The following is a 27,517-nucleotide window of genomic DNA, read 5'->3' as shown; positions in this document are numbered from 1 at the left end:
ATTGCATCTTTATATTTGTTTCCATTTCTCTTGGGCTGTGAATGATGCCATGTACTATCTGTGTGTGTGTGTGGTTTTTTGGGTTTTTTTTGAGATAGGGTCTCACTCTGTCACCCATCCTGGAGTACAGTGGTATGATCACAGCTCACTGCAGCCTCAACCTCCTAGGCTCAAGCAGTCCTCCCACCTCAGCCTCCAGAACAGCTAGGACTATAGGTGCACCCCACTGCGCTTAGCTAATTTTTTATTTTTTGTAGAGATGGGGTCTTGCCATGTTCCCCAAGCTGGTCTGGAGCTCCTGACCTCAAGCAATCCTCCTGCCTCAGCCTCTCAAAGTGGTGAGCTTATAAGTGTGAACCATCACATCCAGCCTGCATCAAGTTTTGATAAGTTTTAACTTTATAATAGACATATATATTTGGCCGGGTGCAGTGGCTCATGCCTGTAAACCCAGCACTTTGGGAGGCCAAGGCGGGTGGATCACGAGGTCAGGAGATCAAGACCATCCTGGCTAACACGGTGAAATCCCATCTCTACTAAAAATACAAAAAATTAGCCGGGCGTGGTGGCAGGCGCCTGTAGTCCCAGCTAATTGGGAGGCTGAGGCAGGAAAATGGCGTGAATCCAGGAGGCAGAGCTTGCAGTGAGCCGAGATAGTGCCATTGCACTCCAGCCTGGGCAACAGAGAGAGACTACGTCTCAAAAAAAAATAGACATATATATTTTATGGTAGTAAATGATACAGTAGACTAGGATCTACATATATTTTATGCATTCATGACATACCTAGCTTTAAAAAAAAATAGCCAGATATGGTAGAGCACACCTGTTGTCCTAGCTACTCAGGAGGCTGAGGCAGCTGGATTGCTTGAGCCCAGGAGTTTGAGGCTGCAGTAAGCTGTGATCGTGCCACTGCACTCCAGCCTGGGAGACAGAGTGAGACTTTATCTCAAAAGGAAGAAAGAAAAAATTCCAGTATAAGCCGGGCGCGGTGGCTCAAGCCTGTAATCCCAGCACTTTGGGAGGCTGAGACGGGCGGATCACGAGGTCAGGAGATCGAGACCATCCTGGCTAACACGGTGAAACCCCGTCTCTACTAAAAATACAAAAAAAAAAAAACTAGCCGGGCGAGGTGGCGGGCGCCTGTGGTCCCAGCTACTCGGAGGCTGAGGCAGGAGAATGGCGTAAACCCGGGAGGCGGAGCTTGCAGTGAGCTGAGATCCGGCCACTGCACTCCAGCCTGGGAGACAGAGCCAGACTCCGTCTCAAAAAAAAAAAAAAAAAAAAAAAAAAAAAAAAAAAAAAAAAAAAAAAAAAGAAAAAATTCCAGTATATTTATTGAAAAAAATTAGCATATAAGTGGACCTACATAATTCAAATCTTGTTGTTCGAAGATTAATTGTAGACATACATATGTGTCCTACTTTTCTCCACTGAGAGGGCCAAAGGCAGTAATACTGTAATAGAAATGAGTGCAAGTAGTGCCTAGAGTTTGGCTTCTACATACTGTTATTCCATAATAGGAGCCAGGATTCCACTGAGAATGGTTGATTACAGGACTGGGCCAGGGAAAGTACAAGATGAGCCCAGAACATCTTTCATTTTATTTATTTATTTTTGAGACGGAGCCTCACCATGTTGCCCAGGCAGATCTTGAACTCCTGGGCCCAAGCGATCCTACTGCCTCCACCTTCCAAAATGCTAGGATTACAGGCATGAGCCCAGCCCCTCTCATGATACAAGACAGGGAACAAAGGTGAAGGGAAACTGGGTGCAGTCGCCCACGCCTTTAATCCCAGTACTTTGGAAGTGTTGGGAATAACGCTCAAAATCCTAAGGAAAATGAACGTTCAAACAAAGGATTCTTAGCAAAGCAATTTTACTTCTACGCAGAGGAGTGCTTCTCCTTGGCCAGTTGCCATGAGAGCACACCTGAACAGAGGGGCACGAGAGCCTTTATTCCTCACGCAAGTCCTGCCCCTGTACCCTTTTCCCATTGGCCGGGGTCGGGTCGCACAATTAGCCCAGTTGGCCAGACATTTGAACTTTAGATAAGGTGGGCGCATAAGGGAGAGAGGGGAAAAGGTGAAGGGGTGTCTGCAATGAGCTAGAGAGCTAGTCTTCTTTCCAAATAAGGAAAGGAATAGTAATAGTAAGAAATAGTAAAAAAAAGTAATAGTAAGAAAGAAAATAAATAGTAATAAAGGAGAGCTAGTCTTCTTTCCAAATGAGGAAGGGAATGTGAGCTGGTACTGATGAGCCTGGTACTGTGGTGTGTCCGGGCATGTAACAAAGGCAGAAAGGAAAAACAGAGAAAAAGGAAAAAAGGTAGTGGGGGAGGTACTACGAATTAAAGAATAAAGGATTGATCAGGCTATTTGAAGAGAAACCTCATCATATCCCACAGGAGGCTGAGGCAGCAGATCAATTGAGCCCAGGAGTTTGAGACCAGCCTGGGCACCAAAGTGAGACCCCATCACTACAAAAAATTAACAACAAAAAAAATTAGCTGGGCCGGGCGCAGTGGCTCACGCCTGTAATCCCAGAACTTTAGGAGGCTGAGGTGGTTGGATCATGAGGTCAGGAGATCAAGACCATCCTGGCTAACATGGTGCAACCCCCTCTGTACTAAAAACACAAAAAATTAGGGTGTGGTGGCAAGCACCTGTAGTCCCAGCTACTCGGGAGGCTGAGGCAGTAGGGAGTAGGCAGTAGGATCACCTGAGCCCAGGAGGTCAAGGCTACAATGAGCTATGTTTGCACCACTGCACTCTGGCCCGGGCAACAAAGCAAGACCCTGTCTTGGGAAAAAAAAAAAAAACGGAGGCATGTTCAAAGGACACAGGCCAAGTTGAAGGAGATCGCAGAGACCAAGTATTGGACAATTTGAGCGAAAATAAATAGTAATGGATTAAAGCACAGAATAAGAGAAATATCCATAAGTCCGTTCTGCTATAAATAAGTGAATAACTAAATAAAGAGAAAGGGACAACTAATCGTTACAGCAGCATTCCCATTAGTAAATGTGGAAGGAATAATAGAGATAGAAAATCACGATTTAGTAAACACAGCAGTAATTGTGGCAGGCAAGAATCATTCATGGATGCTTAAATTAGTGGGCAAATGTGATGTGAAACAGGATATTTACGTAGTCTGAAAGTATCTTCCCACAAAAATACTGATTGCAAAGGGGAAAATAATAATGTTACAGTGGAGAAATGTGGCAGGCACTATGAAGTGATCAAAGTTAGCATCAGCAGTAATAAGACATTCACTTCATGCACCTCTTGATACGATGCCTGAGGACCGACCCTCCCTTCTGCTGTAATCTTACAAAAATACATAACCTCAACATAATCGTGAGAAAACAGGCAAACCCAAATTGAGGGACATTCTACAAAATAAGTGACAAGTACTCCTCAAAGAGGTGTCAAGATGATGAAAGATAAAGACGGGAGGAGACAAAGGAGACCTGACAGTTAAATGCACTGTGAGATCCTGAAGCAGAAAAAGGACACAAATAGGGTAAACTGGTTTGTTTTTTTTTAAAGATCCTGAGTTTGTGTTCCCTCTTAACTACTGTAAGTTGGACAAGTCGTACAGCCACTCTAAGGTGTAAAGTAGGCATGGTACTGTCTGCTTTTGCTCAGGCGTGGTGAAGCTCTAACCAGGCTTTAATAGTAGCACAAATACAAGATATCATCATTATTTTATTTTATTTATTTTTTGAGATGAGATAGAGTTTCACTCTTGTTGCCCAGGCTAGAGTGCGATGACACAATCTTGGCTCACTGCAACCTCCACCTCCTCGGTTCAAGCAATTCTCCTGCCTCAGCCTCCCTAGTAGCTGGGATTACACGTGCCTGCTACCATACCCAGCCAATTGTTTGTATTTTTAGTAGAGACGAGGTCTCACTATGTTGGCCAGGCTGGTCTCGAACTTCTGGCCGCAGGTAATCCACCTGCCTCAGCCTCCCAAAATGCTGGGATTACAGGCGTGAGCCACCATGCCTGGCTCTCGTCGTCATTATAGGTTACATTGAAGTGGACTGTTTGTCTCTTTTTTGTGATTCTACCAATACAAGCAATAAGCCTAGTTTTCTGCCACGGACAGAATTTACTAAAAAGGTCTCTCTTCCCTCCAAATTGATTCGTTTTTCCCATCTTCATAGCATTTCAAGCTGCCTTTCGAGCTCAGGGGCCGCTGGCTATGCTGGAGCACTTTGACACTATCTACAGCATTTTGCAGTAAGTGAAACACCCAACTGGTACCTTAAAAAGAACGGGTGGCTGTTTGTCCTAACTGTGCGTGTTAGTCCTGAAATTCCAAGTTACAGGTTCACTGATAAATGCTTCTGGATGTTGATATCTCTACTGATGAGCATGTACCCAACTTGCTACCATATTAATTCAGTTGAACAATTTCACGTGTGTTTTTAAACATTAGATTCACGGGTTAGATCTGATCTGTTAGAAAGGGCTCTGCAGGCTCCTTCCTATCTCACCCCCACGCTTTCTTTCCCTCATAGTCACTTTCGAAGTATAGATCCTGGCCTCAAAGAAGATACTCTGGAATTCCTGATAAAAGGTGTTGATGGGTCGGGGGTAGGGGATGGAAGGTGTTTGTTATCGTTTGTTTGTTTGTTTGTTTTTCCTACATTGTATCAGCCACGTGATGATATCAAGGCTGTTGTGATTCAGCTGGTTGGGCTAAGCCCAGGGACCTTTGGCCTGTTAAAGTCTGTAATCTTGGTGGGCAATACAGAGTTATGTGTGTCCATTGTAAGGGCAGACCAACAAGAACTTTTTCCTACTTTTGAACTACCTCTTTTTAATGGGGGTGATTCTTCCAGTTGCTGGAGAGAAATTGTGGTAACTGGAGTGAGAGAGTAGGAACAGGGCATGTTCAGGCTATCAGGGCCAAGGGTCTCAAAGGACTTAGCTTGTGTTATGGCCACTGAGAGATGAAACACAGATCTTTGGTAATCTGATGGCTGTAAGTGCTGGGTGTTTTGAAGTTGGGGTATATGAAAGAAGTGAGTGAAACTGATTCCAATATTCTGCCCCTCAGTGGTGTCCCGCCACTCCCAGGAGCTTCCAGCTATCCTGGATGATACAACTTTGAGTGAATCAGATAGAAACGCCCATCTAAACGCCCTCAAAATGAACTGTTATGCTCTGATACGTCTCCTGGAATCCTTTGAGACCAGTCAGACAAACCTCGTGGACCTGGACCTTGGTGGGAAGGTAATTTGGAGTTTTGGGCTCGCGTTATATGGGGTCTGGGGAGAAAGGGGAATAGATGGGAAAGAAGGGAATCCAATGATCCATGAATCCTTTCTGTCCTCATTGAGAGTTTAGGAGAAAGAACTCAAAAGTGTCACACATTTTCTTCCTGGACAAGTAGCACTGTGGAACTTGTAATATTTCTTCCATGTTACCTTCTATCTTGTCTTCATACTAGATTGTTTGGGCACTCAGACTGGCAGATCTTGGCCCTCTTTTTTCCCTTATTTTTTCCTCAATGTGTACACGATCCTTTTTAGGGTAAGAAAACTCGGACCAAGGCAGCCCATGGCTTTGACTGGGAAGAAGAGAGGCAACCAATTCTTCAGCTTTTAACACAGCTACTTCAGTTGGACATCCGTCACCTGTGGAAACACTCAATAATTGAAGAAGAATTTGTCAGGTGGGTAGGGAGGATGGCTACAGGTAATACTGAGCTGTGAGAGTGAGGCTCTATTGCTAGATATGCCGTTTTTTTTGTTTTTTTGTTTTTTTTTTTGTTTTTGTTTTTTTTTTTGAGACAGAGCTTTGCTCTTGTTGCCCAGGCTGGAGTGTACAATGGCGCAATCTCGGCTCACTGCAACCTCCACCTCCTGGGTTCAAGTGATTTTCCTGTCTCAGCCTCTCAAGTAGCTGGGATTACAGGTACCCGCCACCACAAGCTGATTTTTGTATTTTTAGTAGAGATGGGGTTGTGCCATGTTGGCCAGGCTGGTCTCGAACTCCTGACCTCAGGTGATCTACCCACCGTGGCCTCCCAAAGTGCTGGGATTACAGGCATGAGCCCCTGTGCCCGGTTGATTTGCCTTTTAAATACTTCATTTCATGTCTCAGTTCTATCTGTCATAAAAGTATAGTAACATGGAGTTGCTAAGAACTAGATAATGGAATGTTAGAAACTGATGTGAATTCCTTGCATCTCTAAATGCCTGTTTATTCCTGAAGCAGTATTTACTGAGAATCTCCTTCTTGTGCAGCCGGCATCATTACAGGCACTGGAAACAAAAGTTTCTGCCCTTTAAGAGTTTGTACTATAGAACAGAAGTCTTTTTTTTTTTTTTTTCTTTTGAGACAGAATTTCACTCTTGTTGCCCAGACTGGAGTGCAATGGCGCAATCTTGGCTCACCACAACCTCCGCCTCCTGGGTTCAAGCGATTCTCCTGCCTCAGCCTCCCGAGTAGCTGGGATTATGGGATTACAGGCATGAGCCACCATGCCTGGCTAATTTTGTATTTTTAGTAGAGACAGGGTTTCTCCGTGTTGGCCAGGCTGGTGTCGAACTCCCAACCTCGGGTGATCTGCCCGTCTTGGCCTTCCAAAGTGCTGGGATTACAGGCGTGAGCCACCGCGCCAGACCAGAAGTCTACTTTTAAAATAAGTAAAATAAGTGTGATGGAAGAAGGTTGTGATTTTAAATCAGCTACTCTAGGCCAGGTGCAGTGGCTGACGCCTATAATCGCAGTGCTTTGGGAGGCCGAAGTGGGTGGATCACCTGAGGTCAGGAGTTTAAGACTGGCCTGGCCAACATGGTGAAACCTTGTCTCTACTAAAAAAATACAAAAATTAGCTGCGCGTGGTGGCAGGTGCCTGTAATCCCAGCTACTTGGGAGGCTGAGGCAGGAGAATCACTTGAACCTGGGAGGGGGAGGTTGCAATGAGCCGAGATCGAACCATTGCACTCTATCCTGGGTGACGAGCAAAATCCCGTCTCAAAAAAAATAGACAGACAGACAGACAGATAGATAGATAAGCTACTCTAATAAGACTTCTTTGAGATGGTGACATTTGAGCAAAGACCCAGAGTAGGTGACTGAGAGCTATGAGAATATGTGGAGGAATAGGAAGAGCAAGGAAAAGGAATAGCAAATGCGAAGACCTTGAGGAGGGAGTGTGTCTAGCATGTACGAGCAATAGCAAGGAGGCCAGAGAGTTGGCAGCTGAGAGCAGGTAAGAGGGCTAGGCTGTGAGGCCATGGGAACAGTGGGGAGCCAGACCGCAGGTTCTTGTGGGTCATCATGGTGACTTTGGGATTTCCTCAGAGGGAAATGGAGCCACTGGGGAGCCACAAGCAGGGAAGTGAGGTGATCGACTTGTACTTTAAAAGGGGCATCCTAGCTGTTGTATTGAGATAGACTATGGAGGGAAAAGGGAAGCAAGAGACCAGTTAAGAGGCTATTCCAATAACTCAAGCAAGAAATGATGGTCTCTTAGACCAAGGCATGGCAGTGGAGATGGGGAGAAGTAGTTGGATTGTATACTTGTTCCTTAAGGTAGACCTTACAGGATTTGCTAACAGACTGGGTGTGAGGTGTGAGGGAGAGTTCAGTCAAGGGTGACTCTCCCGGGTTTTGGTCTGAGCGTTTGGAAGACTGGAGTTAACCATAACTGAGATAGGGAGAAGGCTGTGAATAGGTGTTTTGGGAGGAAGATCAGATGTTCTGTTTTGGACATACAAAGTTCGAAGTGTTTATTAGACAGCCACGTAAAGTCAGATTCGGCTGTTGAATATATAGATTTGGAGTTCAGGGGAGAGGTCTGGGCTAGAGATAGCACATTTGGGAATATAATAGTATTCAAAGCCGTGAGACTGAATGAAATCACCAAATCAATAAGTGTAGCTAAAAGAGAGCAGGAATCCAAGGTCTGGTACCCTAGGGCATTCCAGCATGAAGAGTGAGGAGGCCGGGTGCATGGCTCACGGCTCGCCTATAATCCTAGCACTTTGGGAGGCTGAGGCAGGAGGATCACTTGAGCCCAGGAGTTTGAGATCAGCCAGGGCAGCATAGTGAAACTGTGTCTCTACAAAAAATAGGAAAATTAGCTGGGCGTGGTGGAGGCTGAGGTGAGAGCATCACCTGAGCTATGAGGAGGTCAAGGATGCAGTGAGCCATGATCGCACCACTGCACTCCAGCCTGGGCAACAGAGGCATACCCTGTCTCAAAAAAAAGAGTGTGAAGAGGAACTAGCCAAAGACACTGGGAAAGGAGTCTTGTTCTTGTGTTATGGAAGCAAGATAAAGCATATATTTCAAGGAGAAAGTGATTAACTGTATTACATGCAGCTGTGAAAGATCACTTGCAATAAGGATTGAGTCCGTTGTTATATTTAGGAATGAGAAGTCATTGGTGACTTTGTCTTTTTTTTCTTTTTCTTTTTCTTTTTTGAGATGGAGTCTCGCAACATCGTGTGGGCTGGAGTGCAGTGGCATGATCTCAGCTCACTGCAACCTCCGCCTCTCAGGTTCAAGGGATTCTCCTGCCTCAGCCTCCCAAGTAGCTGGGATTACAGGCACCCACCACCACACCCAGCTAATTTTGTGTGTGTGTGTGTTTTTTTTTTGTTTTTGAGACGGAGTCTCGCTCTGTGGCCCGGGCTGGAGTGCAGTGGCCGGATCTCAGCTCACTGCAGTCTCCGCCTTGCGGTTTCACGCCATTCTCCTGCCTCAGCCTCCCAAGCAGCTGGGACTACAGGCGCCCGCCACCTCGCCCGGCTAGTTTTTTGTATTTTTTAGTAGAGATGGGGTTTCACCATGTTCGCCAGGATGGTCTCCATCTCCTGACCTCGTGATCCACCCGCCTTGGCCTCCCAAAGTGCTGGGATTACAGGCTTGAGCCACCGCGCCTGGCCTTTTTTGTGTTTTTAGTAGAGACAGGGTTTCACTATGTTGGCCAAGATCGTCTCGAATGCCTGACCTTGTGATCCACCTGCCTCAGCCTCCCAAAGTGCTGGTATTACAGGCATGAGCCACCATACCCGGCCAACTCTGTCATATTTTTATCATATATTCAGGTTCTTTGTCAGTATCACAACTGGTTGAAAGTTGGTAATCTTGAAGGAAGGAGTACCTAACCGGGGTCAGCAAAGCAAAGCAACTTGTTATAGAAGATAATGGCTAGAATAAAGAAAACCCTGACTTTGGGAGCAGTAGTGTTAGAATGAATGAAGCAGGGCTCTGATATGATTGGATCCAGACAGCTGCTTTCATCATCTCAAACTCTTCCTTTCTCAGTTTGGTTACTGGCTGTTGCTACCGCCTTCTGGAGAATCCCACCATTAGTCACCAGAAGAACCGCCCCACTCGGGACGCCATAACACACCTGCTTGGTGTAGCCTTGACGCGTTATAACCATATGCTCAGTAAGTTACCCGTTGCTTTGCCCCACCTTTTTTATATTGCCCATAATTTCTCATGTTTAGTGCTTCCATAGGTGCTACAGTGAAGATCATCCAGATGCTGCAGCACTTTGAACACCTGGCACCTGTACTGGTTGCAGCCGTGAGTCTGTGGGCAACTGACTATGGAATGAAGAGCATAGTAGGAGAGATTGTAAGGTGAATCTTTCTTCTCGAAGTTTCTCATGCTCGTTTTCCTTGGGGAGGGAATAAAGAAATATTGGAAATACATTATCTGTGCAACCGTAGATTCCTTCAGATATTAGATACCTGTCTTACCCTGTAGTACCCTTACTAGGATCTGAATAATTGATCTATGTTGCTATGGCTGTGTTTCTTCCCTGTGTAGAGAGATTGGACAAAAGTGTCCCCAAGAGCTGAGTCGAGACCCTTCAGGGACAAAGGGCTTTGCAGCATTCCTGACAGAACTAGCAGAACGTGTCCCAGCTATCCTGATGTCCAGCATGTGCATTTTGCTAGATCACCTGGATGGAGAGGTAGGTGATCCACTAGGGATCGCTGAGCTTTTTCTGGGAATTTTAAGTCCAGTGTTGAAAGGCCGTTTCTTAACAGAACAAGAAAGTAGTTTTGACAAGTTGTCTAGATTTATCATTGTGACATTTCCTTTCTGTAGAGAAGCAGTTCAAGTTTGTTGAATAAAGAGCTGTTTATTAATCTGTTAATCTTTCAATTCACATTGCTTTTATCCAGGTTCTGATAAAGGAGATGACATTTCCACAGCTTAAGTCTAGTAAGAGCAACTCAGCTTTGATTTTTTTTTTTTTTGGAGGCAGGATCTGGCTCTGTCACCCATGCTGGAGCACAATCATAGCTCATTGCAGCCTCGATCTCCTGGTCTCAAGCAATCCTCCCACCTCAGCCTCCCAAGTAGCTGAGACTTCAGGCACATACTACCATGCCCAGCTAATTTTTTTAGTTTTTGTAGAGATGGGGTCTTGCCATATTGCCCAGGCTAGTCTCACACTCCTGGTCTCAAGCAACCCTCCTGCCTCGGCCTCCCAAAGTGCTGGGATTACAGGCACTACCATGCTTAGCCTTCAGCTTTGACTCTGAGTCCCATCTATTCCTCAGGATAAAGCGTCTTCCCACCAACTGACTTGCCTTGCTTCCTCAATGAGCTTTCTCACATCAACCCATGTCATCTCTTTCCGTTCTCTTTCATCCCTGAATGCTAACCTGGCTGATTCCCATACTGATGTTAGGCACTCCTAGGTGAATGTCAAGGACAAAGACAGTCCACTTGTTCATCTAATTTACTTTAACTTTTTGTGCAAGACCCTATTCTCTGGTTCTTGGCCTGGCAACAACATTATGTATTGGACTTGCTGGCACTCTAAGGCTGATTTCCATGTTTCTGTCTCATTTTCTGTCAGTAAAGCGTGGAAAGGAGAGTGGGAGGGTAAGGAGGGGATATTTACTAGTAAGGATCAAAGGCTTTGAAGCCAAGTGTGGTGGCTCATGCCTGTAATCCCAGCACTTTGGGAGGCTGAGGTGGGCAGATCACTTGAGATCAGGAGTTTAAGACTAGCCTGGCCAACGTGGTGAAACCCCATCTCTACTAAAAATACAAAAAAAATTAGCTGGGTGTGGTGGTGCACGCCTGTAATCCCAGCTGCTCGGGAGGCTGAGGTGGGAGGGTTGCTTGAACCCGGGAAATGGAGGTTGCAGTGAGCCGAGATCGCACCACTGCACTCCAGCCTGGGTAACAAAACGAGACTCTGTCTCAAAAAACAAAACACAGACGGGCGCAGTGGTTCACCCCTGTAATCTCAGCACTTTGAGAGGCCAAGGAGGGCGGATCACGAGGTCAGGAGTTTGAGACTAGCCTGGCCAATATGGTGAAACCCCATCTCTACTAATACAAAACTTAGCTGGGCATGATGGTGGGCACCTATAATCCCAGCTACTTGGGAGGCTGAAGCAGGAGAATCGCTTGAACCCGGGAGACTGAGGTTGCAGTAAGCCGAGATTGCTCCACTACACTCCAGCCTGGGCAACAAAGCAAGACAACGTCTCAAAAAAAAAAAAAAAAACACAGATGGGCGCAGTGGCTCACGCCTGTAATCCCAGCACTTTGGGAGGCTGAGGTGGGCAGAACATGAGGTCAGGAGATTGAGACCACCCTGGCCAACATGGTGAAACCCTGTCTCTCCTAAAAATACAAAAATTAGCTGGGTGTGGTGGCTCATGCCTGTAATCCCAGCTACTTGGGAGACTGAAGCAGGAGAATTACTTGAACCAGGAAGTCAGAGGTTGCAGTGAGCCAAGATGGTGCCACAGCACTCCAGCCTGGCGACAGAGTGAGACTCCGTCTCAAAAAAAAAAAAAAAAAAAATAGGCCGGGCGTGGTGGCTCAAGCCTGTAATCCCAGCACTTTGGGAGGCCGAGACGGGTGGATCACGAGGTCAGGAGATCGAGACCATCCTGGCTAACACGGTGAAACCCCGTCTCTACTAAAAAAATACAAAAAAACTAGCCGGGCGATGTGGCGGGCGCCGTAGTCCCAGTTACTCGGGAGGCTGAGGCAGGAGAATGGCGTAAACCCAGGAGGCGGAGCTTGCAGTGAGCTGAGATCCAGCCACTGCACTCCAGCCCGGGCTACAGAGCGAGACTCCGTCTCAAAAAAAAAATAAATAAATAAAAATAAAAATAAATAAATAAATAAATAAATAACAAAGGCTTTGAGACCTCAGCTGAAAAGTAGTAAAAAATGCTTTTCAAATGTGCGCTGGTGAGTGGATGTGATTTTTTTATTTAGCTACTACCATGCTTTCCTGTGTGAGCCCTATGAGGAAAAATTGGTTTTGGCCCTTGTTTGTTCTAGCATTCTCTGAGCAACAAGTCCTCTTCGGGATTCAGCTTTTTCCTGTGACCTTGGGAGTGAATACCTAGGCAGTTAATCGAAAAAGTTATGGCCAAGCACAAGCAAGCTTCGCCTTGACTAAAGGTTTTACCCCTTTGTGCTGCTCTCTCTTAGAATTACGTGATGCGTAATGCTGTGCTCGCAGCCATGGCAGAGATGGTGCTGCAGGTTCTCAATGGCGATCAACTGGAAGCAGCAGCCCGAGACACCAGGGACCAATTCCTGGATACTTTACAAGCCCATGGCCATGATGTCAACTCCTTTGTGCGGAGCCGTGTTTTGCAGCTCTTCACCCGAATTGTCCAGCAGAAGGTAAGCAACCTTCTATGTGGCAAAGACATATGGTACCTCTCTATATAGCAGTGTAAAGAGGAGTCTAGTGTTGAAGATAAATATCTGCCCCAAAAAGTCTAGATTCACATTTTTATTATCAGTAGTAAAAGTCTTCCTCTACCAAGGACAAGGATATCTGGCTCCCTTTAAGAACTCTAATGTGTCTTACCGCTACAAGGAGTACTCCTAATTTATATTCTGTAGAAAGGTAATTTAGAGTGAGTGGGTAGCTCAGTTTAGAGTATTCTTAAAGATCATCTTGAACAAAATGGATGATGTGGGACTTGAGCAGATTCTTCTCTTCCTACCCTACACAGGCTCTCCCCTTGACACGTTTCCAGGCAGTGGTGGCTTTAGCTGTGGGACGTCTGGCAGACAAGTCAGTGCTAGTATGTAAAAATGCCATCCAGCTGCTGGCCAGTTTTCTAGCCAATAATCCTTTTTCCTGCAAGGTAAGTAGACTTGGTTCACCAAAAGAGAAGGAATTAAATGGAAACAGGTATGAAAGTATGTCATTTACTGACCCTGCTATTCATTTTACCTGATAGCTTAGTGATACTGACCTTGCTGGACCACTGCAGAAGGAGACCCAGAAATTACAAGAGATGAGGGCCCAGAGGCGAACTGCAGCAGCTTGTAAGTAGTTACTGCCTTGGAGTCCCAACCCCAGACAGGCTTCTCCTTGCAATGGAGGAGCGCGACTCCAATGTGGCTGGGCGTGGTGGCTCAGGCCTGTAATCCCAGCACTTTGGGAGGCCGAGGCGGGCGGATCACAAGGTCAGGAGATCGAGCCCATCCTGGCTAACACGGTGAAACCCCATCTCTACTAAAAATCCAAAAAAGTAGCTGGGCGTGGTGGCGGGCACCTGTAGTCCCAGCTACTCGGGAGGCCAAGGCAGGAGAATGGTGTGAACCCGGGAGGCGGAGCTTGCAGTGAGCCGAGATGGCGCCGCTGCACACCAGCCTGGGCGAGAGTGCGAGACTCCCTCTCAAAAAAAAATAAAAATAAAAACCTCCAATGAAAGAGACTGAGTGACACTCTAATTTAGCTGCGGTGCTGGACCCAGAGGAGGAGTGGGAAGCCATGCTGCCAGAGTTGAAGTCTACCCTGCAGCAGCTTCTACAGCTTCCCCAGGGAGAGGAGGAGATTCCTGAGCAAATTGCCAATACAGAGACGACTGAAGAGGTGAAAGGACGCATCCATCAACTGCTTGCCAAAGCTAGTTACAAGTAGGCAAAAGAATGGGATATTCTTCATGATCTGTTTATGTTTAGAGTTAACTTTTGAGAAACTTACATGTTTCTTTTAAATGAACTGCACTCAGATATGCTGCCGCCAGATGATGGTAGATGTTTTCATGTAGTAATGGTCTGACTATAGGCATAGTCCACAATTAAGCATGTGTTTCTACTTTATAAATGTTTAAAGAAACGACTGAAACAATTAAATGTTAACAATATTGTAATTGAACATTAGTCCTCCTTCAATTGAAGAAGAGCACCTATAAATAAGTTCTAGTTGCATGATCTTGAATAAGTTGCTTAACTTTCTGGGCCTCAGTTTCATTATCTATAAAATAAGAAATTGATTAGATCTTATGATCTCTAAGGACTTTCTAATTCTAAATTTCATGAGCTAATAATATCAAACATGCTTAATACTACCTTAATCTTCAAACCTAGTATGAATCCTCATCTTAGAGAAAAGATTTCTCCTAGTGTTTTTGTGACTCTAAAACTTAACAACAAAAGCCTTTATAGCCGTCAACAAGTTGTTTTCTTTTCTTTCTTTTTTTTTGAAATGGAGTCTCACTCACTTTGTTGCCCAGGCTAGAGTACAGTGACACGATCTTGGTTCACTGCAACCTCTGCCTCCCAGGTTCAAGCAATTCTCGTGCCTCAGCCTCCCAAGTGGCGCGCGCCACCACACCTGGCTTATTTTTTTTATTTTTAGTGGAGACAGGGTTTCACCATGTTGGCCAGGCTGGCCTTGAACTCCTGACCTCAGGTGATCCACCCGTCTCAGCCTCCCAAAGTGCCGTGATTACAGGCGTGAGGCACTGCACTCAGCTGCCAACAAGTATTCTTAAACCTCAGCCACAAGTTACTTGGTATTTATTTACTTATTACCTAATTGGGCTGTTTTTAAAAGGCTGGAGAGTGGCTTGTTTGCCCTATGAGTCCCTTATGTTTCTTTAGTGTCTCTCTTTTTTATTTTGCTAAAGCAAAAATAGAGACTATAGTTTTATAAGTGCATGTTCCCACCAAGCATTCTAGTATTTTCTCCTGTCAATTAGAAGAGGATTGTTTGTTTTTGAGACAGAATCTTACTGTTGCCCAGGCTCGAGTACAGTAGCGCAATCACAACTCACTGCAGCCTCTCACTATAGCCTCAACCTGCTGGGGCTCAAGCAATCTCCCACTTAGCCTCCTGAGTAGCCTGGCTAATTTATATATATATATATATATATATATATATATATATATATACACACACACACACACATTTTTTTTTTTTTTAATTTTTTTTTTTTTTAGACTGAGTTTCATTCTTGTTGCCCAGGCTGGAGTGTAATGGCGCGATCTCAGCTCACCGCAACCTCCACCCCCCTGAGTTAAAGCGATCCTCCTGCCTCAGCCTCCCAAGTAGCTGGGATTACAGGCATGCACAACCACACCTGGCTAATTTTGTATTTTTAGTAGAGACGGGGTTTCTCTATGTTGGTCAGGCTGGTCTCGAACTCCCCACCTCAGGTGATCTGCCTGCCTCGGCCTCCCAAAGTGCTGGGATTACAGGCATGAACCACCGTGCCCGGCTAATTTTTAAATTTTTGGTAGAGATGGGGTTTTGCCAAGTTGTGCAGGCTGGTCTCGAACTCCTGGGCCCAAACAATCCGCCTGCCTTGGCCTCCTGAAGTGTCAGGATTACAGGCATGAGCCCCCCGGCCCAGCCTGAAGAAGGTTTCTTCTCATGTTAAAGATTTTGTCCTTCCTTCAGAAATCCTCAGCAGTAAATGCTGGAGCTTAAGTTCTTAATAACTAAGTTTTTTGCCTCACAACCAGCAGCTTTTCCTCTCTGCTTTTATATTGTCTGCCTTAAGTTTGTATAACGTTTTATGGCTTCTTTACACAATTTTGGAGGTAGCTGATATTATCAGATTGTCTTTCCCATTTTGCAGATAAGGAGAAACAGAGATCAAGTTAGATAACTTGACCGTCACAAACAGCTAAGTAAATAGCAGAGCTGGCCCCAAGTATTCAGATTACAAATCCAGAGTTGTATGGCTTCCAGTTACAAATTTAAACAGTCCAGGCCCGGTGGCTCATGCCTGTAATCCCAGCACTTTGGGAGGCCAAGGCGGGCGGATCACAAGGTCTGGAGATCGAGACCATCCTGCCCAACATGGTGAAACCTCATCTCTACTAAAAATACAATAATTAGCTGGGCGTGGTGGTGGGCGCCTGTAATCCCAGCTACTCAGGAGGCTGAGGCAGGAAAATCGTCTGAACTCAGGAGGTGGAGGTTGCAGTGAGCCGAGATCAATGCATTGCACTCCAGCCTGGGTCACAGGGCAAGACTCCATCTCAAAAAATAATAATAATAAAATAAAATAAATAAATAAATAAACATACATTGGTACAAAACTTGCTTTTTCTTTTTTCTTTTCTTTTTTTTTAATGGAGTCAGGGCCTCACTGTGTTGCCCAGGCTGAACTTGAACTTCTGGGTTGATGTGATCCTCCTACATTAGCCTCCCAAGTACTAACTGGGACTATAGGTGCGTGCCACCACACTTGGCTTAGAACAAAACTTTTGATTTTTTTTTTTTTTGAGACAAGGTTTCACTCTGTCACCTAGGTTGGAGAGCAGTGGCACAATCAGAGCTCATTGCAGCCTCCACCTCCCAGGCTCATGTGTTCCTCCCGCCTCAGCCTCCCGGGTAGCTAGGACTATAGGTGTGCGCCACAATGCCTGGCTAAGTTTTTTGTATTTGTTTTTTTTTTTTTCGGTAGAGATGGGGTTTTGCCATGTTTCCCAGGCTGGTCTCGAACTCCTGGACTCAAGGGATATACCCACCTCGGCCTCTCAAAGTGCTGGGATTACAAGCGTGAGCCACCATGCCTGACTTAAATGATTTTTAAGTTTTTGTTAAAAGCGGAAATGTATTTTAAAAAATAAGCGATTCTCCTACCTCAGCCTCTCAAGTAGCTGGGATTACAGGTACACACCACCATGCCTGGCTTTTGCCAGCCTGGGCAACATGGCAAGAAGATGACATGTAGATAAGCAGTCAAACATGTATTCTTTTTTCCCCCTTTTACATGACTGATAGAATTCTATACCCACTGATCTACCATCTTGTTTTTTTCACTTAACTATGTGTCTCAGTGGTTTTTAAAAATATTTATGGCTGGGCGCAGTGGCTCATGCCTGTAATCCCAGCTACCTGGGAGGCTGAGGCAGGAGAATTGCTTGAACCCAGGAGGCAGAGGTTGCAGTGAGCCGAGATTGCTCCACTACACTCCACCCTGGGTGACAGAGCAAGACTCCGTCTCAAAGAAAAAAAAAAGAAATTTATAGATGGCCGGGTGCAGTGGCTCACACTTGTAATCCCAGCACTTTGGGAGCCCAAGCCTGGTGGATCTCTTGAGGCCAGGAGTTTGAGGCCAGCCTGGCCAACATGGCGAAACCCCATCTCTACTAAAATTACAAAAATTGGCCAGGTGTGGTGGCACATACCTGTAATCCTAGCTATTTGGGGAGCTGAGGCATGAGAATCACTTGAACCTAGGAAGCAGAGGTTATAGTGAGCCAAGATCATGCCACTACACTTCAGCCTGGGTGACAGAACAATACTCTGTCTCTAAAAAAAAAAAAATATATATATATATATATATATATATAGACATTTATACATAGTTTCCCACTCTCATCTTTTTTTGAGAGAGAGAGAGTGTCTCACTCTGTTGCCCATGCTGGAGTACAGTGGTATGATCACAACTCACTGCAGCTTTGATCTCCCAGGCTCCAGTGATCCTCCCACCTCAGCTCCCTCGAGTAGCTGAGCCCACAAGCACACACCATCACACCCGGCTAACTTTTTTCACTTGTTGTATACATGGATCTTCCTGTGCTGCCCAGACTGATCTCGAACTCCTGGGCTCACATGTCCCCATTATTTATTTATTTGTTTATTTATTTTTTTTTGAGACGGAGTCTTGCTCTGTCGCCCGGGCTGGAGTGCAGTGGCCGGATCTCAGCTCACTGCAAGCTCCGCCTCCGGGGTTTACGCCATTCTCCTGCCTCAGCCTCCGGAGTAGCTGGGACTACAGGTGCCTGCCACCTCGCCCGGCTAGTTTTTTGTCTTTTTAGTAGAGACGGGGTTTCACCGTGTTAGCCAGGATGGTCTCGATCTCCTGACCTCGTGATCCGCCCGTCTCGGCCTCCCAAAGTGCTGGGATTACAGGCTTGAGCCACCGCGCCCGGCCATCCCCATTATTTTTTATGACTACATAGAATCTGACTGTCTGGATGTGCCTGAATTAACTAATTATTGAAAGTTGATTGTTTCTAAACTTAGGAAAAGTTTGAAACAGGTGTTGGGAGTAGGTTTATGATTTAAAACGTTACAAAGCCTTATTGGAGTTTTTTGAAGACTGTAGTAATGCCTTGTAGCTTCAGAAATAAGAAAAATGTTTGCAGATGAGCAGTCGGGGCAAAAAATAGGAAAAGTGTTTTGAGCCCTACCCCTTAGCAGGTGCTGTCACAACTTTTTAAGCATGTTAAGTGCTCCTTTTCTCTGGGCAGTAGGTCCAGGACTTGATGGAATCGTGAGGTAAGCTCTCTTACGAAAGGCTGCAGTGACATTCTTCTGGGTGCTGACAGGCTGGTGTTTGTGTTCTTTCAGGCAGGCCATCAGTCTCACTCGAGAAGCCACAGGCCACTTCCAGGAGTCCGAACCCTTCAGTCATATAGACCCAGAGGAGTCAGAGGAGACCAGGCTCTTGAATATCTTAGGACTTATCTTCAAAGGTAATCATTTTCCTTCTTCAGTCAATAAATAACACATGTCAACTAGTATTTACTGAGCATTTACTGTATGCCATCATTGGCCTGGTTAACAGAACCTGGTGCTGAAGAGCCCAGAGATGAATTGGCATTGCCTTTGCTCTGGAATGGAAGCAGCCCACGGGCCTAAGATTGATAGTCACAGGGTGACTGTCCAGACCATAGAGGACTTTAGGTATAGTTTTTGAGAAATTAAGATATTTTAGAGTAAGTTCGAATTTCATATCTTCACATTGTGAAAAGAGATATCCAGGGCCAGATGTAGTGGCTTATGCCTGTAATCCTAGCACTTGGGGAGGGCAAGGCAGGAGGATTGCTTGAGCCCAGGAGTTCAAAATCAGCCTGAGCAACATGACAAAATCCCCATCTCTATAAGAGATACCAAAAAAAATTAGCCAGGTGTGATGGCATACACCTGTAGTCCCAGCTGCTCAGGAGGCTGAAGTGAGAGAATCACCTGAGCCCAGGGAAGTTGAGGCTGCAGTGAGCGGTGACCATGCCACTGCACAGCCTGGGCAACAGAGTGAGACCCCATCTCAAAAGAAAAAAAGAAGGAAAATAAATAAGTAGGCCAGGCGCCGTGGCTCACGCCTGTAATCCCAGCACTTTGGGAGGCCGAGGTGGGCAGATCACAAGGTCAGGAGATCGAGACCATCCTGGCTAACACGGTGAAACCCCGTCTCTACTAAAAAGACAAAAAAGATTAGCCAGGCGTGGTGGTGGGCGCCTGTAGTCCCAGCTACTCGGGAGGCTGAGGCAGGAGAATGGCATGAACCTGGGAGGCGGAGCTTGCAGTGAGCCGAGATCGTGCCGCTGCACTCCAGCCTGGGTGACAGAGCGAGACTCTGTCTCAAAAATAATAATAATAAAATAATAAATAAGTCAATATCCAGGAATGTTGACAGCTATTGGAGTCCCCTGTATCCCCTTGAACGAAAGAAACCATCCTGTACTTCTCTAACTCCTTAGGCCCAGCAGCTTCCACACAAGAAAAGAATCCCCAGGAGTCTGTAGGAAACATGGTCACAGGACAGACTGTCTGTAAAAATAAGCCCAGTGTGTTGGAGCCTGAGGAGTCCAGGGGAAGTGATGAACTGGTGAAGCAGGAGATGCTGGTGCAGTATCTGCAGGATGCCTACAGCTTCTCCCGGAAGATTACAGCGGCCATTGGCATTACCAGCAAGATGATGTATGAAAACACAACTACAGGTATGCCAGAGTCCCTTTCTGTAAGGACAGCCTTGAGGTTCTTTTGGATTTTAAAATTTTTTAAATTTTTATTAATAATAGATACGGGACCTTCCTTTGTTGCCCAGGCTGGTCTCCAACTCCTGGGCTCAGGCAATTCTTCTGCATCAGCCTGCCAAAGTGCTGGTATTACAGGTGTGAGCCACTGCACCCGGCCATGGATCTTGGAGTTCTTGTCTATATTTTATTGATACATCTATCTCCTCCTTTAAAAGGCAGGGGTTCTCGGTTGGGCGTGATCGCTTATGCCTGTAATCCCAACACATTGGGAGGCCAGAGCAGGAGGACAGGTTGAGGCCAGGCGTTCGAGAGCAGCCTGGCAACATTGCAAGACCCCATTTCTACAAAGAAACAAAAATTAGCTGGGCTTGATGGCACACACTTGTAGTTCCAGGTACTCGGAAGCCTGGGCAGGAGGACTGCTTGAGCCCAGGAGTTTGAGGCTATAGTGAGCTGTGGTCATGCCACTGCACTCTAGCCAGAGCAACAGAATAAGAACCTGTGTCTTAAAAAAAGAAAAAAAAAAGGCAGGGGTTCTTTATTTCTATTTGCTTCCTCTAGACACTTACAGCTTATACATTTTAATGCATATAGTCTTTCATGAGAAGGCATTACAGGAGGAGTCGACATTCTCAGGGAAAATGAGGAAGGCCTCCATTTGCATCTTGCTACATTCAGAAAGGTTCTGTCTTTAGGTATTGAGGGGGTTTTGTGAAGTAGATGGGTGACATTTGTACATGTTCTCTCAGTGGTGCAGGAGGTGATTGAATTCTTTGTGATGGTCTTCCAATTTGGGGTACCCCAGGCCCTGTTTGGGGTGCGCCGTATGCTGCCTCTCATCTGGTCTAAGGAGCCTGGTGTCCGGGAAGCTGTGCTTCATGCCTTCCGCCAACTCTACCTCAACCCCAAAGGGGACTCTGCCAGGTATATGGGGTACTTTTGCCTTTGCTGACTTTTCCAAGGTCAGCTTCTCACAGGACTTTCCTTGTCTCCTAAAGGAAGAGGTGCATTTCTCCCAAGGAGTTCCAGATCCATAGGCAGTCCATCATAATGGGGTTTAGGGTGGGGCTCGGTTTCCAGGGAGAGCAGTTATTTAACACTGGTGGGATAGCCCTAATCACTGTTGGCCAAGTTCAGCTTCCCAATCTTATAATGACCGCTGATCTCTGCTGTTCCCACAGAGCCAAGGCCCAGGCTTTGATTCAGAATCTCTCTCTGCTGCTAGTGGATGCCTCGGTTGGGACCATTCAGTGTCTTGAGGAAATTGTAAGGCTTCCTGCTTTCTCTTTCTTTATTCATTCAACAAGTATTTTTGGGGTTTTTTGTTTTTTGTTTTGAGATGGAGTCTTACCCTGTTGCCCAGGCTGGAGTGCAGTGGTGCAATCTCGGCTCACTGCAACCTCTGCCTCCCAGTTTCAAGCGATTCTCCTGCCTCAGCCTCCTGAGTAGCTGAGATTACAGGCATGTGCCACCATGCCCGGTTAATTTTTTGTGGCTTTAGTAGAGACAGGATTTCACCATGTTGGCCGGACTGGTCTTGAACCCGTGACCTCATGATCCACCCGCCTCAACCTCCCAAAGTGCTGGGATTACAGGTGTGAGCCAGCGCGCCTGGCAACAAGTATTATTGAGTTATTACTATGTATTTAGCAATTTACTTAGCCCCAGAAAGAAGTATAAGACTATTTGCTTTCACGTTCCCAACTTTAAAGGAACCAACAGTCTAGTTAGTAGTCAAAAACCACAGAACATTTTTAGAACAATGCAGTAGGTAGATAATAAAGTGCCAGAATAAGTCGTATAGGTAATGGTTGTCACAGCAATAACACAACAACATCACTTATATGGTATTTCATATATGACAGGCACTCACATGTTACAGTAACTTGTTTAATCCTCACGACAGCCCAGTGAGGTAGTATTACCTGCATTTTACAATGAGAAATCTGAGGCATAGAGAAGTTACTGAACTTGGCTGGTTACAGTTAGTTAGTGGCAAAGTTTGAGATTCAAACTCGGGCAGTAAGAGCTCTAGAAAACATACTCTTAACTTCTGTGTTCTACTGAGGGGTACAGAGTAGGAAAGAGAGCGGTTTGGGGTAAGATGGTCAAGGAAGCTTCCTGAAGGTGGTAGGACTTAAGCTGGGTCTCGAAAGATGAGTAGGATTTAGAGAATCAGCAAGGAGGGAGGGCATTTCAAACAGAACCCAAGAAAAAGCACAGTTCACATTGTAGAACAAAGAAGATTGTGTTCTGGTTCAAATTATCTGGAAAAGGCCGGGCGCGGTGGCTCATGCCTGTAATCCCAGCACTTTGGGAGGCCGAGGTGGCAGATTACCTGAGGTCTGAGGTCAGGAGTTCGAGACCAGCCTGACCAGCATGGTGAAACCCCGTCTCTACTAAAAATACAACAAAATTAGCCAGGTGTGGTGGTGGGCACCTGTAGTCCCAGCTACTCGGGAGGCTGAGGCAGGAGAGTCACTTGAATCCAGGAGGTGGAGGTAGCAGTGAGCCGAGATCGCACCACTGCACTCCAGCCTGGGCGACAGGGAGGCTGTCTCAAAAAATAAAAATAAAAATTATCTGGAAGAGGTAAGAAAGTTGTGAATGTAGGTTGGAACTAAACTGTGAAAGTCCCTGAATGACTTCAGGAGTCTAGGACTTTAACTGTGCTATCAGGCAGCCAGCATTTGAGTGAGACCATTCTGCTTTGTAGTGTTTGCACTGTGGGCACAGAGAGTGGAGGTGGCACTGACCTCCAGCTCCCGCTGGGCAGAGTGCTCCTGCCAGCCACATTTTTCTCCTCACTGGGGAAAAGAAAAGAGCCTGGTGGTGGTGATTGGCCACGATGTCATAGGCCAGTTACTGGCAACAGCCCTACAAGAGGCAGGGGAGAGCAGCTGCAAACTGGGGTGCAGCAGAAGTGGTGTGGGGAAGCAGAGGCTGAGACCAACCCATGGGACAGGAAAGCCGGTGGAGGCTGCTGCAGTGGGCAGTAACGAGGGGCTGGACTTGGGGATTGGAGAAATCACGACAGAATGGGCTTAATTGAAGACAAATTTTTAAAGGAAAAGTAGTGACTGATTTGTAAACAAATTAGGTGACTGACATTTTAAGCATATGTAACTGATAGAGTGTTGATACCACTGGCAAAATAAAAAGGCAAGGAAGGATGATGGCTTCCATGTTAGACATGTTGAGTTTGTGATAACGGCAAGAAAACCTGTTAGAAATCTCCAGACTTAGAACTATGGACCACATGGAACTGAAAAGGTCAGTTTGGATATGTCACTTGAATAAAATAGTTTCGCAGTCATGAGAGTACAAACGTAGAGAATGGAAAGAGAAGCGCCTCTCAAACCCCTGCCTTACATTTTGAGCCGCCTCTTTCTTTTTCCATTCCTAAATACTACTTTTTTCTACTGCAGGTTCTCAATATCATCTTCAGAAAAGCAGACCAAAGATCAAGGAATTGTTAATTTTTGGCTTGAGCCCTTTTTCCTTTTCTCCTTAGCTCTGTGAGTTTGTGCGGAACGATGAGTTGAAACCAGCAGTGACCCAGCTGCTATGGGAGCGAGCCACTGAGAAGGTCGCCTGCTGTCCTCTGGAGCGCTGTTCCTCTGTCATGCTTCTTGGCATGATGGCACGGTGAGGCTCAAATCCTCAGGCAAAGGGGTGGGAGAGCAAAGGAAGGTTCTGAGAAGGCTCCTTTTCCTTCAGTGACATTGTCACAGTGAGGCCCAGCCGAGCTCTGCTGTGAGTTGTAATGCCACCTAAATGGAAAAGAGAATAGTGAGAGTAGCAGCCCTCTTGCCTAGTAGAAGTAGTGGGATTCAGTAAAGCAACAGGACGCAAGGGGCTGGCCTTGCGCCAGAGCCTCGCTATAGTGTTCCAAGGCTCTAGACACCGCGTGGGCTGCCGGCACCTATCCCTGTTGGTCCTTTCTCCCCCGTTGAGTCCAGTCCATGACTGCCTTTCACTCTGTGACTTCCTTCCCCTAGAGGAAAGCCAGAAATTGTGGGAAGCAATTTAGACACACTGGTGGGCATAGGGCTGGATGAGAAGCTTCCACAGGACTACAGGCTGGCCCAGCAGGTGTGCCATGCCATTGCCAACATCTCTGACAGGAGGAAGGTATGTGGGGGTGGTTCCAAACTAAGGAGAGTGGAGATCCTTGTGTCCACCACGTACACACACCCACGTTGTCTTGTTCTCCACAGCCCTCTCTGGGCAAGCGTCACCCCCCCTTCCGGCTGCCTCAGGAACACAGGTTGTTTGAGCGACTGCGGGAGACGGTCACAAAAGGTGAGCTCTCGGGAAAGGCCTTGGGCAGATTTGGGCCCTTCGTTGCAGTGAACAACTTCTCCCTTCTCCCCTGCAGGCTTTGTCCACCCAGACCCACTGTGGATCCCATTCAAAGAGGTGGCAGTGACCCTCATTTACCAACTGGCAGAGGGCCCCGAAGTGATCTGTGCCCAGATATTGCAGGGCTGTGCAAAACAGGCCCTGGAGAAGCTAGAAGAGAAGAGAACCAGTCAGGAGGACCCGAGTAAGTGGGCAGGGGTTGACCCACTGCGGCAGCCAGCTTCTGTTTTCCCTGCAGGGCCAGGAGCCACTGCCACCACCACTGTCTACAGCGACCCTTAGTGTACGCTGTCTCGTTTTGTCCAAGTTGAAGTTGGGCCAGTTCCCACCCCCAACTCTGACTTCACTAGTTCGAATAGCATGTGAGCAAGGGGAAGATCAGTAAAAATCAGATTCAGGTTTGATGGGACTTAAAAATGTCTCTTTGCCCGCCTTCCCTCTCCCTCTCCTCTAGAGGAGTCCCCCGCAATGCTCCCCACTTTCCTGTTGATGAACCTGCTGTCCCTGGCTGGGGATGTGGCTCTGCAGCAGCTGGTCCACTTGGAGCAGGCAGTGAGTGGAGAGCTCTGTCGGCGCCGAGTTCTCCGGGAAGAGCAGGAGCACAAGACCAAAGATCCCAAGGAGAAGGTGTGTGAATGTCCTCAGCCCTTCCCAGATTATCTCATTACCTCAGCTCAGAGCTGGGCTGATCCCCTTACGGCAATCTGCTCCTCTGCTATTACATGAAGCGAAGAATTTCTGCGTCTCTGTGGCTACTACCCTAGGAAACGTTCGTGTGAACAGTCAGCCCTTCCCAGATTATCTCATTACCTCAGCTCAGAGCTGGGCTGATCCCCTTACGGCAATCTGCTCCTCTGCTATTACATGAAGCGAAGAATTTCTGCGTCTCTGTGGCTACTACCCTAGGAAACGTTCGTGTGAACAATGATGAAACTGTCAGTGATCACCCAGGAAGGAAAGATTCAGGTCAATGCAGAGTGTGGAGTTAGACACCTCAGCATAAGATAGAGGCTTTTTGTCTGAGGCAGGGTTTGTTAGAACACGCACATACCCGCCCGCCTTTTCCATCAGCCTTCATTGCTGGCCTGGCCCGGGATGGGGCCTTGTGTTCTCTCCACTAGAGGCAGTGATGTCTTGCAGACAAATAAGACACAGAGCCTTGCAGCACTGGAGAAAAGTCTGACCTCTGTGACTTTGAACCATTGTCTGGCATGATCCATCTGTTTACCATACATAGGAAACGATGTGTTCCATGAGGAAGAGGTGTAGAAACACACTTTGGCAACTTAAAAACAAATGGGGACCTCATTGTTTCCCTGTTTAATTCAGGAATCCTTTCTCTTTACAGACACATTTGACAATTCTCTAAATGGTTTTGTAGAATTTGCCCTTCCTCACATTGTTCATGCCAAATAAAGTATGGGCTGGAATCAGAAATGATGCCTGCGTGTCCATGATCCCCGCCTTCCTTCCCTTTAGAATACGAGCTCTGAGACCACCATGGAGGAGGAGCTGGGGCTGGCTGGGGCAACAGCAGATGACACAGAGGCAGAACTCATCCGCGGCATCTGCGAGATGGAACTGTTGGATGGTGAGAAAACTTGCTGCACTCGGCAGTTTCTTCCCAATTGAGATAACCTGTCCCAAACCTGCAGTTACTCTTCCAACAGGCAAACAGACACTGGCTGCCTTTGTTCCACTCTTGCTTAAAGTCTGCAACAACCCAGGCCTCTATAGCAACCCAGACCTCTCTGCAGCTGCTTCACTTGCCCTTGGCAAGTTCTGCATGATCAGGTAGGCCGTGGGGTTGGTACCACCTTCTCACGGAAGATGGGGATGAAGTGGCTTCCCTGATGATCCTCTTCTTGCTCCTAGTGCCACTTTCTGTGACTCCCAGCTTCGTCTTCTGTTCACCATGCTGGAAAAGTCTCCACTTCCCATTGTCCGGTCTAACCTCATGGTTGCCACTGGGGATCTGGCCATCCGCTTTCCCAATCTGGTGGACCCCTGGACTCCTCATCTGTATGCGCGGTAAGAGACCCCTCACAACGTGGTGGCAGTTCCCAAGAGCTCTGGAGTCTGTTCAGAGTCAGTGTGAGAATCCCCAGGGCTCTTCCCCTAGGCTTTGGCATCACTGCGAATATCTGCTTGATACTTGATACTTGATCTGTACAGGCCCCTGGCTCAGAGTCACCCCAGTGGGATTGACACTTCCGGTTAGAAGCTTCACCTCTTTTCCCCACTCCAGCTTTCAACTCTAGACAGCTTTCTGACTGCTTCTGGAGTGGCGGAGCATGGGATGATCCATTCCGGCTGAGGGCCTTTTCTACCAGGGTTAGGGTGTAGTCCAGAGGTCTCGGTCCCCATGACCCGCAATTCCATTCCTAGCCTCCGGGACCCTGCTCAGCAAGTGCGGAAAACAGCGGGGCTGGTGATGACCCACCTGATCCTCAAGGACATGGTGAAGGTGAAGGGGCAGGTGAGCGAGATGGCAGTGCTGCTCATCGACCCCGAGCCTCAGATTGCCGCCCTGGCCAAGAACTTCTTCAACGAGCTCTCCCACAAGGTGAGAGGCAGCGAGGCACTGAGGGCTTGCTGCAGAGTGAATATGTCGGTCACCTCATCTCCTTAACACGGCTCTCTCTGTCTTACAGGGCAACGCAATCTATAATCTCCTTCCAGATATCATCAGCCGCCTGTCAGACCCCGAGCTGGGGGTGGAGGAAGAGCCTTTCCACACCATCATGAAGTATTGTTCCCTGGGCCCTGGGGCACATTTTCCACATAGCACAGGCTTAGGAATCAGACACGCCTGTATTTCAATTCCACCTCGGCTACTTTTTAGCTGTACAGCCTTCAGCAATAACTTAGCCTCTTTGTGCCTATTTCCTCTTCCTCTGAGGCTGATGATACTTAACCCTTAGTTCTTGAAAATATTAAGTAAGATCAAGTTCCTAACATGGTGGCAGGATACAGTGGCACGCACTGCTGAGCCGCTGTTCCTGTTAACGTCCATTCACAGTGGAAATTCCTGAGGTGGGGGTCCTTCTCTGCTGAAGGGGACTCTGCTGAAGGGGAGGGGTGAGGCAGAGGCCCTGGCAGAGAACATCAGGGAAGATGGGGCTGGGGGAGGGTCCAGGGTTGGTCTTGGTGGATG

General features: G+C 46.9%; 1 protein-coding gene and 1 non-coding gene across 12 annotated transcripts in view; both read left to right on the top strand.

Moving 5' to 3' along the window:
* Positions 1 to 27,517, top strand: part of NCAPD2 (non-SMC condensin I complex subunit D2) — a 39,380-nt gene that overhangs the window by 9,095 nt on the left and 2,768 nt on the right. For 10 of the 11 annotated variants that reach the window (XR_004059540.1, XR_004059542.1, XR_004059541.1 and 7 more), the window contains 25 exons: positions 4,173 to 4,248; positions 4,530 to 4,588; positions 5,072 to 5,247; positions 5,547 to 5,689; positions 9,298 to 9,425; positions 9,497 to 9,620; positions 9,811 to 9,958; positions 12,460 to 12,657; positions 12,996 to 13,130; positions 13,227 to 13,314; positions 13,728 to 13,908; positions 18,587 to 18,711; positions 19,717 to 19,956; positions 20,745 to 20,919; positions 21,177 to 21,261; positions 23,510 to 23,643; positions 23,997 to 24,129; positions 24,216 to 24,300; positions 24,377 to 24,544; positions 24,815 to 24,987; positions 25,840 to 25,951; positions 26,031 to 26,154; positions 26,236 to 26,391; positions 26,749 to 26,926; positions 27,015 to 27,109. Coding sequence is in view for 7 of the 11 variants with exons in the window: in XM_010385950.2 (XP_010384252.1) it covers positions 4,173 to 4,248; positions 4,530 to 4,588; positions 5,072 to 5,247; positions 5,547 to 5,689; positions 9,298 to 9,425; positions 9,497 to 9,620; positions 9,811 to 9,958; positions 12,460 to 12,657; positions 12,996 to 13,130; positions 13,227 to 13,314; positions 13,728 to 13,908; positions 18,587 to 18,711; positions 19,717 to 19,956; positions 20,745 to 20,919; positions 21,177 to 21,261; positions 23,510 to 23,643; positions 23,997 to 24,129; positions 24,216 to 24,300; positions 24,377 to 24,544; positions 24,815 to 24,987; positions 25,840 to 25,951; positions 26,031 to 26,154; positions 26,236 to 26,391; positions 26,749 to 26,926; positions 27,015 to 27,109 (3,439 nt within the window). In the remaining 4 variants the exon portion in view is untranslated. Of the gene's footprint in view, positions 1 to 4,172; positions 4,249 to 4,529; positions 4,589 to 5,071; positions 5,248 to 5,546; positions 5,690 to 9,297; positions 9,426 to 9,485; positions 9,621 to 9,810; positions 9,959 to 12,459; positions 12,658 to 12,995; positions 13,131 to 13,226; positions 13,315 to 13,727; positions 13,909 to 18,586; positions 18,712 to 19,716; positions 19,957 to 20,744; positions 20,920 to 21,176; positions 21,262 to 23,509; positions 23,644 to 23,996; positions 24,130 to 24,215; positions 24,301 to 24,376; positions 24,545 to 24,814; positions 24,988 to 25,839; positions 25,952 to 26,030; positions 26,155 to 26,235; positions 26,392 to 26,748; positions 26,927 to 27,014; positions 27,110 to 27,517 lie in introns of those variants that run through there. The other variant, XM_030938682.1, reaches the window with a different exon arrangement.
* On the top strand, positions 4,668 to 4,996 carry LOC115900228. The gene has a single exon (XR_004059893.1). It is a non-coding gene; the product is annotated as a small nucleolar RNA U85 (small nucleolar RNA).

Source organism: Rhinopithecus roxellana, chromosome 10, assembly GCF_007565055.1.
Source record: "Rhinopithecus roxellana isolate Shanxi Qingling chromosome 10, ASM756505v1, whole genome shotgun sequence".
Classification (NCBI taxonomy): domain Eukaryota; kingdom Metazoa; phylum Chordata; class Mammalia; order Primates; family Cercopithecidae; genus Rhinopithecus; species Rhinopithecus roxellana.
This window is presented reverse-complemented; position numbering and strand designations above follow the sequence as displayed.